The sequence below is a fragment of the Pseudophryne corroboree genome, chromosome 5 (genome assembly GCF_028390025.1).
Source record: "Pseudophryne corroboree isolate aPseCor3 chromosome 5, aPseCor3.hap2, whole genome shotgun sequence".
Classification (NCBI taxonomy): Eukaryota; Metazoa; Chordata; class Amphibia; order Anura; family Myobatrachidae; genus Pseudophryne; species Pseudophryne corroboree.
The window spans coordinates 635,839,520-635,854,503 of record NC_086448.1 but is presented as its reverse complement, the minus strand read 5'-3'; the positions used below and the strand labels follow the sequence as shown (position 1 = coordinate 635,854,503).

General features: G+C 44.4%; 1 protein-coding gene across 2 annotated transcripts in view; it reads right to left on the bottom strand.

The window, feature by feature from the left end:
* OSBPL1A (oxysterol binding protein like 1A) overlaps positions 1-14,984 on the bottom strand; it is a 537,997-nt gene that overhangs the window by 22,638 nt on the left and 500,375 nt on the right. For both annotated transcript variants that reach the window (XM_063923609.1, XM_063923608.1), the window contains 2 exons: positions 6,002-6,109; positions 5,830-5,919 (listed from right to left, as the gene is read on the bottom strand). In XM_063923609.1, coding sequence (XP_063779679.1) covers positions 5,830-5,919; positions 6,002-6,109 — 198 coding nt within the window. The remainder of the gene's footprint in view (positions 1-5,829; positions 5,920-6,001; positions 6,110-14,984) is intronic.

The following is a 14,984-nucleotide window of genomic DNA, read 5'->3' as shown; positions in this document are numbered from 1 at the left end:
TCAGGAGATCGTCCAAGTACGGGATAATTGTGACACCTTGCCCGCAGGCGCACCATCATTTCCGCCATTACCTTGGTGAAAATCCTCGGGGCCGTGGAAAGCCCAAACGGCAACGTCTGAAATTGGTAATGACAATCCTGCACAGCGAATCTCAGGAACGCCTGATGAGGAGGATATATGGGGACATGAAGGTATGCATCCTGTATGTCTAGCGACACCATAAAATCCCCCCCGTCCAGACTGGAAATCACTGCCCGGAGAGATTCCATCTTGAATTTGAATCTTTTTAAATACAGGTTTAGGGATTTTAGTTTCAGAATTGGTCTGACTGAGCCGTCTGGCTTCGGGACCACAAATAGAGTTGAATAAAACCCCTTTCCCTGTTGTACCAAGGAACCATGATAATCACTTGCTGTTGACACAGCTTTTGTATCACAGCTGAAACTATTTCTCTCTCTGGGAGAGAAGCTGGTAAGGCCGATTTGAAAAATCGGTGTGGAGGCACGACTTCGGACTCCAGTCTGTATCCTTGGGTTACAATTTCTAGCACCCAAGGATCCAAGTTCGAATGAATCCAGACCTGGCTGAAGAGCTGAAGACGTGCCCCCACCGGTGCGGACTCCCGCAGCTGAGCCCCAGCGTCATGCGGTGGATTTGGTAGAGGCCGGGGAGGACTTCTGCTCCTGGGAACTAGCCGCAGCTGGTGTTCTTTTCCCTCTACCCTTGCCTCTGGCGAGGAAGGATGATCCACGTCCCTTTCTGAATTTATGAGACCGAAAGGACTGCATCTGGTATGGAGGCGTTTTCTTTTGCTGTGGGGGAACAAAAGGCAAAAAAGAAGACTTACCCGCGGTAGCTGTGGAAACCAGGTCCGCGAGGCCGTCCCCAAACAAAAGGTCACCCTTGTAAGGCAAGGCCTCCATAAGTCTCTTGGAGTCAGCATCACCAGTCCATTGACGGGTCCACAACGCCCCCCTAGCTGAAATTGCCATGGCATTGGCCCTTGATCCCAAGAGAAACTTGTATATAAATACAGCTGGAGATAAATCCCAAACTGTATAAATCTGGCGCTATAGATAATAATAATAAATTAACCAACTGGTGATCGATACAAAAATAGTGAAATTACGGCTGCTGAGCAAAACAGCTGGCTAGGCTGAAAAACACTATGAAACACAAACAAAAGAAATGCTCTGCGCTCCCAATCACTTAGAGTTAATTGACCAATCAATTAAAGGCAGTCTATCATGGAGAATAATTGACTCAATGAGGCTTGACCCCTTTTTAAAAAAAATATTTTATCAAACAATTAGATACCACATAAACACATAAAACAAACAATACATGAAAAATTGACAATTTAAAAATTCAGAGGTTAATACCTCTAGCATATGTAAGCAGAAACACTGTATCTATAATTGTAAATGTGCTATTAAGACAGTATACAATGTAACTAAAGTGCAAAATTGAATATCTTGAGAGAGAGGCTCTCTATCAGAATGTCAATTGATTCTACCACTGGCGTCCCAGTGTAAAATCATATATACTGTCCACAGAAGGCTCCGTCAAGGCTTCGTCTTGAGGAAGTCTCCGTTGCTAGGAGACGAAACGCGTCGACGCCCCCTTCTACGAGTTCATTATTGGACATCTGATATCTGGCAGACAGGCTCCTTAGCTTCTCGGCTCCCGGCACCTTCCGGCGTTTACACTGCAGCCAACTGACCTTCAGGAACCGTACCTCCGCAGTGAGGCAAAAGGTGATTTCAGCTACACGGCATTGTATTTTTGGAAACTGCCGCGACTAGGGATACGAACGGATCTCCGCAGTGAGACCACTTTATCATCAGCCATCAGTAACTTGCCTTACCACACTGCTATCACCAGCTGAATTAATCACATCCCCTGTTGGGAAGTTCCTAATACAATAGCATCATATGGTCAATTGCCGGCTTCTCTAACGAAGGTGAGAGCACTTCAGCAAGTTTGCCTTCCAATTATCACTGAGGCATCAACTAAAAATCATTACATCTACCTCGTGCATTTGCATACAGGACCCTGTGATAAACTCCAGGAACCAGCACGGGGGTAACTATCATTGTTTGTTTTGCCTTAATAGTCCCATACTAGTTTTTGCGGAGCCTTCTGTGGACAGTATATATGATTTTACACTGGGACGCCAGTGGTAGAATCAATTGACATTCTGATAGAGAGCCTCTCTCTCAAGATATTCAATTTTGCACTTTAGTTACATTGTATACTGTCTTAATAGCACATTTACAATTATAGATACAGTGTTTCTGCTTACATATGCTAGAGGTATTAACCTCTGAATTTTTAAATTGTCAATTTTTCATGTATTGTTTGTTTTATGTGTTTATGTGGTATCTAATTGTTTGATAAAATATTTTTTTTAAAAAGGGGTCAAGCCTCATTGAGTCAATTATTCTCCATGATAGACTGCCTTTAATTGATTGGTCAATTAACTCTAAGTGATTGGGAGCGCAGAGCATTTCTTTTGTTCTTGATCCCAAGAGGCCAATATCTCTCGCAGCCTCCCTTAAGTAGAACGCTGAGTCCTTGATGTGACCCAATGTCAACAATACATTCTCCCTGTCGAGGGTGTCTATGTCAGATGACAAGTTATCTGCCCATCCTGCAATCGCGCTACTCACCCATGCCGACGCTACCGCCGGTCTGAGCAGGGTTCCCGTAGTCGCATAAATCGATTTCAAGGTAGTTTCCTGCCTGCGGTCCGCAGGATCCTTTAGTGTCGCAGTGTCCGGAGACGGTAGCGCCACCTTCTTGGATAAACGCGTCAAAGCCTTATCTACCGTGGGTGATGATTCCCACCGTAACCTGTCCTGTGAGGGTAAAGGATATGCCATAACAATTCTCTTAGGAATCTGCAGTCTTTTGTCTGGAGTTTCCCAAACTTTTTCAAATAGAGCATTCTGCCCATGGGATGGGGAAAATGTTACCTCAGGTTTCTTCCCCTTAAACATACAGACCCGTGTGTCAGGGACAGAAGGGTCCTCTGTGATATGTAATACATCCTTTATTGCAATAATCATGTACTGAATACTCTTGGCCACCCTTGGGTGTAACCGCGCGTCATCACTGGAGTCGGAATCCGTGGTTTCTGGGACCCTGATGGGTTCTGTGACACAGTAATATCCATGGATTGTCTCCATGCTTGGTTCTGGGACTCAGATTTGTCCAACCTTTTATGTAATAAAGCCACACTTGCATTCAAAACATTCCACATGTCTACCCAATCAGCAGTCGGCGGTGCAGACGGAATCACCATTACATTCTGCTCCGCCTCCTCTCTGGAAGAGCCTTCCGCCTCAGACATGTCGACACACACGTACTGACACCCCCACACACACTGGGATATAGGGGACAGACCCACAATAAGGTCCATTGGAGAGACAGAGAGGGAGTTTGCCAGCTCACACCCAGCGCCACTGCGGTCTGAAATATTAATAATGTCCCAGACCCGAAAGCGCTTTGTGCATCACACTAGCACCAAATTAATGTGCCTCCCCCCCCCCTTGTTTTGCACCCTGTTACTTGTATACAGCGGTGAAGGGAGACCGGGAGCAGCGTCTCTGCAGCAAGCTGTGGAGAAAATGGCGCTGGTTAGAGCTGAGGGACTAAGCTCCGCCCCCTTGATGGCGCGCTTTGGTCCCGCTAATTTTTATACTGGCGGGGGTCTGTATATACTGCCCATGCAGTATCTATGCGTGCCAGTGACCTTTAATGAGGTACTTATTGCTGCCCAGGGCGCCCCCCCTGCGCCCTTGCTGTGCCTCGTGTGTGTGTGTGTGTGGGAGCAATGGCGCGCATCGCGACCGCTGCGCGGTACCTCACGAAGATCTGAAGTCTTCTGCCGCCTTTGAAGTTTTCTTGCTTCTCATACTCACCCGGCTTCTATCTTCCGGCTCTGTGAGGAGGACGGCGGCGCGGCTCTGAGACGAACAGCTAGGCGTACCAAGTGTTCCGACCCTCTGGAGCTAATGGTGTCCAGTAGCCTAAGAAGCAGAGCCCATCAGTAAAGTAGGTCTGCTTCTCTCCCCTCAGTCCCACGAAGCAGGGAGCCTGTTGCCAGCAGAGCTCCCTGAAAATAAAAAACCTAACAAAGTCTTTTTCCAGAGAAACTCAGTAGAGCTCCCCTAGTGTGCGCCCAGTCTCCTCTGGGCACAGAATCTAACTGAGGTCTGGAGGAGGGGCATAGAGGGAGGAGCCAGTTCACGCCCATTAAAAGGTCTTAAAGTGCCCATGTCTCCTGCGGAGCCCGTCTATACCCCATGGTCCTTACGGAGTCCCCAGCATCCTCTAGGACGTAAGAGAAATAACTTTGGGTAATTTTATAGTGGTGTTGCTGTTGCAGGATATGAGGGATTTTAAAAGGATAAGTTTTTTGAAAGGATAAATTTTGCAAGAAACTTAAGGATGGATTGCACATAAACATAACCCAAAGCCGGAATTTACTCACCATTGTAGGTGCTTTAATTATTACTGCTCTCAAGTTACCAGTTGTGAGAGCAGTCAGCGTAAACTCATGTTACTGAATCATTGACAGTGGACATGCCTGGGCACCTTCTCAGTCTTGACCACTGACAATGATTTAATGCCCTTAGAAATGTAAAATAATCTGCCTGGGACTAATGTCTATTGCAGGGCACTGATGGGAGAGTGACTGACAAACTGTGGGGGGGTCCACAGCATGGGGTCTCACCTGTACTAGTAGTTTAGAAGAGGTGGGCTAGTCAGCAAATATTACATGTATGCAACATTCTTTTTTAAGTCTGGACAAAGGCCTTTCTGAAGAATACATTGGTTCTATAAACATGACATTATTATTGTGGTATTTTGGCCTTACAGAGATTTTACAAAGATTGCATACAGATGTGTCCACGTACATCAAGCCTCCCTGCACGTTAAACAGCCTTACTAGTCATGCCATGCTGTAGTGTGAGTTGGTAGCGTTGAGCATCTTTTCGTGCATTAATATTATTTGCAAAATGATGCCAATAGGACGCATAAGCAGTTTATGCTGATTAAAAGGATATGCGGCATGCCATACTCTGTTTGCAACTGCGTCTGTATCTGCATATAAAATGCTACGCTGCAGTGTTTTCCTAGAGTACACTGTAACGTACCATTTCGTATGCAGATACTGGTCGCACACAGAATATATGCATGCCGCATATCATTTTATTCAGCAGTCTGCTTGTGCATCCTATTTGCATAGTGACGCTTTTTTCCCCCAAAAAAGATGGCCGAACCTAACAGAGTTGCATTAAACCTGTCAGCTCACTCACGCCAGGCATATCACGCTGTGTGGCGTATTGAGGCTGGATGTATGAGGACGCATCTGTAAGAAGGGAAATATAATACTCTATTAAAACTTAACTACTCTGTTGTGGGCTGTATAACTGTGGCAGTAAAACACACCACATACTGTATATGTAGGCACCATTATACAAGACAGGATTCTGTATGCATAAGGGCTCTTTATGCCATACAATAGCTGATTTTTTCCCCAATTTTTAAATAAGAATGTAGTATAAATAATGGAAAGCCTTTTATGTTTGTATATGTTCATGTTACATTGTTTGTCTAAATTATATCTTGAATCCAACTATATAATTTAAAACAATGACATTTCAGAACGTTTCAGTGTAGAATACTAGATAAAGCATGCTACGTTTTAGATCTCTATTGTCATGAAGCACCACCCCCACAAACCATCTCGCTCTTTCCCTCTCTCTTACATGTATGCCAGAGAAAGCCTCTTATTTCTACGTGAACCTGGCCGCTCACCTTTTGTCCTGAATATATCCTTCCACTTTATGCAGTTCTTTCCCAAACAGTCCACAAGGCTTAAAATTTAAAATGCACTTGTCAGCAGTCCTGTGAATGAAGACAAATTAATATCTGCTCTACATCTATATTGGGAATTCTGCAAATGCTGGGCAGTGTCCTCAACACGTACTTGTGATTAGTAATCTCCATATTGCCGTACTGTTCAATCCACAATTTGCCAACAATTATATTATGTACACAGCAAGTAGGGTTTGTCCATGTGTAGGATTCATTGTGCCTAGGAAATGGAAAAGTGGCATAAAGTTGCGCTGAACAAAGGTGAAATACGTTCTACTATTAAAAACTATTACATACATATTGCAGAAAATCTGATGTAGATGAAATGGACCCAAAGCATCAATGCTTCAATTCTCAGTGACATACAGTCCATGTTTCTAATAGTATCTCTGGCCCAGTCATGTGACAGAATAACAGTATTGTAGGCAGGGGATGTAGTTATGTGACCGGCGGTCTCCACAATACCGACCACTACATCCCGTCCGCACATAATCCCACCAGTCGGCATTCCGACCAACAGGGACTTTTCCCATAGAGTGGGAATAGAACCCGTGGCAAGCGCAGCGAGCCCGCAAGGGGCTTCGTTGTGCTCACCCCCGCCGGACATCTCCCAGCCGGGATCATGCCGTCGGTATTGTGACCAGCGGTCTCCTGACCACCACTCACACAAACCCAACCCGTAGGCAGAATAAAATTAAATGTCATTGGGAATTCTATCATTAGCAATGGTGCCTTCGGGCTGGCTTTTCTCTTCCATTGGCAGTACTTATCTGACACTTCATTACACAAGATTCAGTACATGCTTATTACAAAATCAAAGGAAAAATGTTAATGACTGCGGGGCTTATGTAATAGCCTGTGAGCGGCACGCTCTGCAGAAATTCCAACAAGTCTGCCTGTATTTTTCAAGCTGCAATCATTTAAAAAAGTTAAACTTTGGTTTTGGACAACTAGAATTGTTTCAAATGCTCTATACCCGAAGTGGACATTATCCACTGTATGTGGTCATGTGATGTAGTCTAGGTATTTTGGATAGAAATTCAAGCTTATATAAATGATATACAGGTTGAGTATCCCTTATCCAAAATTCAAAATCACACATTTTTGGTTCACCTACTAGATAATTACACTTATATATGTATATTATATTATATAGCTATATAATATCTATAATATATATATATATATATAAAATATATAATCTATATATACACATAATATATACTATATATGTCATTATCTCAGTAGGGAACCCAAAAATGTGTGATTTTGGATAAGGGATACTCAACCTGTACTACATATACCTTTTAAGGTATCTATGTCATCTATGTCATAGGCACTCTGGAATTATTATAACCCCTCCGACCCTTGCAAACCATTGGTAGGGTCTAGATTATTATTGGCATGTGTCGCTGCTGCGGCCAAAAAGACTACTATATCTCAATGAATACATTCGGAACCTATTTCCCTCACTTTAATGTTTCCTTGTTTAACGTATTTATATCAATTGGACTGGATAGAATGTATGAATCTAGAGCTGGTAAGTTTTTTTTATATTTGGCTACCCTTTGTTGTCAGTCTACCAGGGAATACCAAAGAATATATTCTTAAAATTGTTCACTTGACTACGTGGTACAATATGGAAATACTAGACAATGGTACCCCTCCATTTTAATAGGTACAGTACATTTTCCATTTGGGCACTGTGCAGTAATAAACAATCCCAGGTACTTTATATGTTGCGTGACAGGCTAGTTACAAATATTTGTTGTTTTGACTTTGTACCCAGCTTCGCTTTTATATGCATTTATACCATTACTCATATGTACTTTATCAACTATCTTTGTGGTTATTGGTCATTGGTAAATATCTCCATCTCTTTACCACCATGTTGTAACTTTCGCAAATATGCTATATTCACATTTAACTTTAAAAAAAATAAAAAATAAACATTGGTTTTGCCTTTGAAATGATAGCCGCCTTACAAATAAGGTCAAACTGTCCGGAATTGAAGCGTGCACCTCACAGGCTATTACATATGACCCTGCATGTAGAAAGAACAAGTGACAAAAATGTGTTTGTGTCATTGGAAAGTAATACATTTTTTCACACATCTATATGATAAACACATTGTGGAATGCTTTCATTGATTTGCATAGACCAGCTCATCTCTAACGATGACAACATGGCATAGGATAGGTTGTTTATTTACCTGGGAATATACATACAGTATGGGCTCACATGTTTCATAAATAAGCTATGGCTGCATTTTACATGAAACAGTTACTTACATATTTCTCCACTGACTCTTAGAAAAAAAGGTAGGTTTTTTTGCAATACATTTGCCAAGATTTGACTTGTGTAAAAGTTGTTGTCCGGTATAATGGGTCTATTTGCTATATGTTGGGATCATGCTTGCAGTAATAAAGGGAGAGATGTATCAAAGCTTGAAGAACGATAAAGTGGAGATAGATAAGTACCAACCAATCAGCTCCTGTAATTTTTTTTTTTTTTTAATTCTTTATTTTTCATTTTGTAATATAGAACATTTTTCCAAATATGTCAACACACATATCAAAAATAGAGCGTATACAACAGTCTCATATCTTGTCAACTGTAAATATACAGAACATCAATAAATGATTGCTTGCGAAAAGAGAAATTAACAGATTCATATACGTTATCCTAAACCGTGCAACGTTCATAAAAAGTTACAGAATCTGGAATAAAGAGCAACTTCGGAGCAATATTGCATAGTAACACAGTATTCAGACAAAGTGTGAGGTCGCAAAAACCATTGAAAACAAACAAAAAGAAGGGGGAGACAAGGGGAAGAAGGGAGGAAGGAGAAGAAAAATGTGGGGGGGGGGGCAACAAGCCACGGACGTAAAGACATTTAGAGGGCAGTGTGAGGGCCCCATGAACTTCCATATTCAGTGTGTATTCAGGGTGCATAGTCAGCATAGGTCTTAGTGGTCTTAAAGTCAATCCAAAGAAACCAGGTTGCCACATAGTCCGAATATTTGTCTAAGGCGGCAGAATAAACATCTTCCATATACATATAGAAGTCAATGCGCTGGAACCACTCCCATATTGTCGGTGGGTTAGTGGATTTCCAATGTACCGGGAGTATAGCTCTTGCCGCATTATTTAAATGCTTAAGAAGGGACTTCTTGTAGCGAGAAGGGGGTATATCTGAATGTGATAGTAGCCAGAAGTCCGGACCCAGTGGGACCGGGCTTCCCAAAATCTTTGTTGACAGGTCCATAATTGTGTTCCAAAATGGGATAATTAACGGACAGTCCCACCATATGTGGATCAATGTGCCAGTATCCTTACTACATCTCCAACATAGGGGAGAGACTGCGGGGTAAATTTTATGTAAGAGAGACGGGCATCTATACCATCTTGTCAGTAATTTGTATTGTGTTTCCACAATGTCCAAACTAGTGGAACACTGTGCCATAACCCTGCAATGTGTGTCCCATTGGATCTTGATTCCCCGATGTTTCAGATCTTTATCCCAGGCGTCACAGAAAGAGGGGACCGTAAGAAAAGAACTCTGTCGAAGAATCTTATAGATGCCTGACACCACATGTGAGGGGGCTATCTCCTGACTGCACATGGATTCAAAGGGAGTGAGAGCCTTATAAAGGTCTGTCGCCTCTCGCTGTAATGTAACAAAGTGGTGTACCTGAAGGTAGAACCAATAGTCTTTAGCGGGTATATCGCCCGTTTTCTGTATTTCAGCGAACGTTTTAAGTTTGCCATGTGCAATCAAGTGAATCACCCTAGTCACACCCTCCCCCCCCCCATCTAGAAGCAATCTTATTGGACCTGCCCGGGGGGAATAATGGATTGTCGAATATAGGCATAAGGGACGTTTGTTTAGACGCGAGTCCCATTTTATAACGAAGTGTCCTCCATAGAGCCAATGTGGGCCCCACAGTAAGATGTGGTGAGCGACCAAACCTAGGGGACCAGGGCACTGCCTGTAGGTTAAGATTAGTGGAAGAAGATTCCAGGTCGACCCACTGTTTCCTATGGGAAGCAGGGCGAGACCAGTCTATAATTCTATGTAGTAGTGCGGCATGGTAATATGTGGTAATCATAGGTAATTGTTGCCCGCCTTGTGATTTCAGCCTAGATAAATGGCAATGCTTGAACCTAGGCTTCCGGCCGTCCCAAATGAAATGGCTTATCGCCTTGTGTGCTTCGGCTAAGAATTGTGGGGGAAGTTTCAGAGGGATGGTTTGGAAAAGGTATAGCAACCTGGGGAGAATGTTCATCTTTACTATATTTATACGGCCTAGCCATGAGAATCTCTGCGTGAGCCAGTGCTTCATCTCCTGTCGCAATTTGCGCAATAAAGGAGTGTGGTTAATACTAGCTATAGTAGTGAGTGTCGATGGGATTTGAATTCCTAAATATGTAATATGGGATTTTTGCCATGTGAATTGGAATGATTGCGATAAGGAGTATACCGCAGCAGGTGGGAGCGTGACATTCATTGCCATGGATTTTGAATAATTAATTTTAAAATTCGACATGTCTCCGAATCGTATGAATTCTTTCATAAGGTTGGGTAGGGAAATCAAAGGATTTGTTATGACCGCCAATAGGTCATCTGCAAAGAGGGCCAGACGATGCTCAATTTTGCCCACTCGCAGGCCCGTGATGCTAGGGTTGGATCTAATTGCCCGAGCCAGGGCCTCCATGCATAGAACAAAAATTAAGGGTGACAGCGGGCAACCCTGACGTGTGCCATTGGAGATTGATATGGGTTCAGAAAGAACGCCATTCACCCTTACCCGGGCCGACGGGGCTCTATATAATGAAAGGATTCTCTGCAAAAAAACATCTCCTAGACCCAAGCGTCGGAGCACTGCCTCCATAAAATCCCAATCCACCCGATCAAAGGTCTTTTCTGCGTCTGTGGAAAGAAGTATGAGGGGAGTATCAGTTATCTGCGCATGCGCTATCAGATCAATGACTCTAATAGTATTGTCCCTTGCCTCTCTGCCCATAACAAAGCCGACCTGATCAGGGTGTAGTATATCTGGCAGTAATGGTTTAAGGCGATTAGCCATAAGTTTTGCGAACAATTTAATATCTACATTTAATAACGATATCGGTCTATAGTTGGAAGGGAGCGTCGGGTCTTTAGAGTCTTTTGGGATGACAGTAATATGGGCGCTTAAGGACTGGCCTGATAGAGGAGTCGTTAATGAAATGGCATTGCAGGCCTGAAGAAGAAGGGGGCTGAGTTTCTCCTGAAAGGCCTTGTAATACGTGACTGGAAAACCATCCGGCCCTGGGCTTTTACCGTTAGGAGATGACTTTAGGGCAGCCAGCAGTTCTTCCCCAGTAAAAGGGTCGTCTAGGGCCTGAGCAATGTCTGTTGGGAGAGTCGGGAAAGTGATTTCATCTAAAAAAATTTGTATGTTGCGTATGTGATCTGTGCGTGCAGTTGATGTCCGCGTGGAGGTCAGATTGTATAAGGCTGAGTAATAATTGTGGAAAATCTCCGCTATCTCTGTATCAGAGGCCCGAGATATCCCGTCAGCGCCTGTGAGTTTAGATATGTACGTTAAAGATCTCTGAGCTCTAAGAGCACGTGCCAGGAGTTTACCAGGTTTGTTTCTCCATCTATGATATTTATGTCTGCATTTACGGAACGCCCTGCGGGTACCGTCACTAAGTAGAGTATTAAGAGCTTGTCTCGCTGTTTGGAGTTCGGCATAAGTATCCGACGCCAGCGTAGACTTGTGGGTCAGTTCCAGTTTTTTTATTTTTTCTAGTAAGGCATTTCTACATTCAACCTTCTGTTTTTTCAGACGTGAGCCTAATTGTATGCACTGGCCTCTAATCACACATTTATGTGCCTCCCATAGTACAACCGGGGATACATCGCCAGTTGTGTTCAAAGAGATGTAATCATCTATTGCTGTCTCAATTTGGGCTCTACAAACAGGGTCCCGGAGGAGTTGTTCATTGAATCGCCAGCGCCAGTGTTTGGGGGGAGGATGGCGGAGAGAAAGTGTGAGCGTAATTGGGGCATGATCCGATATTGTTATTTGGCCGATGGTCGCATCAATCAATAGATCTAGATGAGCATGGCTCACGCAGAGGTAGTCTATTCGGGAGTATGTATTATGTGGGGGTGAGTAAAAAGTATAATCTTTATCTGAAGGATGCAAAAGACGCCAGGCATCAACTAGTTGAAAATCATGTAGAACAGCTCTAAATCGTCTGGATTCTTTAAGCGTGTTCTGTGGAGACCCAGAGGAGGAATCTAAGAGAGGTTCAAGGACCCAATTAAGATCACCTCCCACTACCAAAGTGCCCATCAGGTTCTGCTCGATTAGTTCTAGTGAATCTTTAAGAAACCGAGTTTGGCCTCGGTTAGGAAGGTAGAGATTTACAAAGGTAAATGTCTGATGTGCTATAGTAGCTCTAACCAAAATCCCCCTCCCATCACCTATCAACATTTCGGAGACATCCAGCAATCTGAGATGTTTGGCAAAAAGGATAGCAACACCCCTAGCCTTCGCCCCAGAATAATCGTTAAAATAACCATTGGGGAAGTGACGGGAGCGAAGATCAGGGGAGGCCCCTCGTTTGAAATGCGTCTCCTGTAAGAAAATAACCTCTGCCCCATCAGTATGTAAGGTATGTAGCAGGCCCGACCTCTTTTCAGGGATATTTAAACCCTTCACATTGTAGGAAACAATTTTTAGGCTAGCCATACATAAAAAGTATAGGGATCAACTGGCTTAACGATATATCAGGACTACGACTCTGACACAGTGCTGGATCATAAGTAACCTGAAATTGGTTGTGGCATAAAGGAGGGGGGGTAGTCGGGTAAACACATGAGGAAGGAAAGGAAGACATGGGTACATGAACATAGAAAAAGAAAGGGAGAAACCAAAAAAGAGACATAGACTTAGACAACAACATGTAGTGGTAATCTCTGCATTGATAGCCATGGGTATAAATTAAGCATCCCATGGTCTAAGAAATATACAGCAGAGAAGGGGGTCCAAAGGGTAACAGCGGGTTCAACAATATTAGATAGTTAAGTAAAGAGGTATTTGAAAGGGATACATCATGGTCAGGAAGGAGATGGGAGGAGGGAAATCAATCAACCGCCTCCCTCCATCTCGCCACCTAATCCTTCATGGCCCACAGGAAGCCTCTCAAGTTAATTACATTAATAACTTGTAATAGTGCGGGAGTGGTAGGCATTCTCAGGGTAATTGAAGCTCAAATTTGAAACAACCTATATATAAAAAAAAAAAGAAGATCAATGTGAGCCTTCAATAAGATAGCATAAAAAGGATATCACAGTTTAGGGTGGCAGACGCATTCATGAGGTTTCAGATGTTTCATTGGATCTGCCCGCCCGGTTGCGTCGTCTGGAGGCTTCCACTCTTTTCCAAGGCTCCCTGCGGGGTAATGCCGTAGTGGGAAGCTGCAAAGGGTCTGTCCAATTTGGCAGTGAGATTAACGGTAGGCCCAGTGCCGTGCAGAATGCTGGGACGCCATCATAGTCTTCCAGGACATATCGGTTCCCATCGCGGGTAACTTGGACGCTTAGAGGAAAGCCCCAGCGGAATCTGATATCCTTCTTCCGAAGAGCTTCCGTGAGGGGGTGGAGGAGACGCCTCTGTTGTAAAGTCATCCAGGAAAGGTCCTGGAAAATCTGGATGTGGTGGCCATTGAAAGCTATGTTCGAGGCTTGTCTGGACTTTTGTAGGATAGTCTCCTTCACCTGGAAGTAATGTAGCCGGCAGATGACGTCTCTAGGCCGCTCCGTAGGTGCTCCCCTCGGTCGTAGTGCCCGATGTGCTCTGTCAAACACTATTTGAGAGCTGGGGTCGGCACCAAGAAGGTCGTTAAATATTGTAGTCAATGCCGCAACCAGGCCCTGGGGTAGCACATCTTCGGGTAGACCTTTGACCCTCAAGTTATTCCGCCTCCCTCTGTTATCTATATCATCCAGTCTACGCCTCATTTCAGTGGTGGTATGTGAGTATCGGGATACAAGATCGTGGAGATCTGCGAGCTTAGAGTCCGTTTCATCTCTGTGATCTTCCAGGTCAACTACTCTGTTTGCTACTTGAGTGAGATCAGATTGGATATTGGAGAGACTCGCTTGTAGGGAGTCATGGATTCTTTTTTCCATATTGGATAAATCTTGTTGGATGTCTTGGCGAGTCGGAAGAGAGCGTAGTTGTATGAGGACTGCCGCCATATCTGCAGAGTCTTTACTGGCAGATCCAGCTTGGCGATGTTTTGGAGAGGGCGGGACCCCGGTATCTTCCATGATGATTGGCGGCAAGTGATCAATGAGAGCGTTGGAGGTGGTAGGGTCAGGGACGGGGGTGCCAAATAGAGTATGGAAGGCTGCGGCTTGTGTGGCTGCGGATTTAACTTTTGATGCTTTACCAGAGCGGCGCCGTCTTGTCATTTGTCTAAGTGAAGAGAACAGAGTCCAGAACAGAGCCCCGAGGAAGAGAGCATTAGGACATATCCCAGTTAGAAGCTCAACCCGCTATCCCCTCTGCGTGGTTTGGTCTTAATGTAGCATAATATACGTCAGGCGAATGCCTGGAAATACCGAAGTCGGCAGTGTGGCAGCATATAAAACCCTGTTGGCCATATTCCGCTTTTGGGGCTCACATATCCCTGGTGGGGAAGCCGCGCCGTTAGGAAGCAGTCGGAGGACGAGGGTCACAGGATCCACGACTCGGCCGAACCCCGTGTGCCCCGGTTAAAGGTCACGGGTGTCTGTGTGGCCGTCTCCCGGTCCCGAGAGTGTGGGGGCCAGTGGGGAGGTTTCAGGTCAGGAATTTAAGAAGGTGTTCCAGACCATAAAGGATTCACCGATGCGTGGCCTCAGGCCCCCTACCGTCCCCGGAGCACCTGTAAGGTCGCCTCCATAAATTACCTCCGTCCGGAGGCTTCAAGTGTTCTGCCCTCACAGGCTGCGACTGCACTGAGGGGTCCAGGTGGTGAGGGGAACAGAGAGGTATAGAGAGTGAAGCACAGGTGTATGTGCCGAAACTTATGTGCAGCTCCCCCTCCCG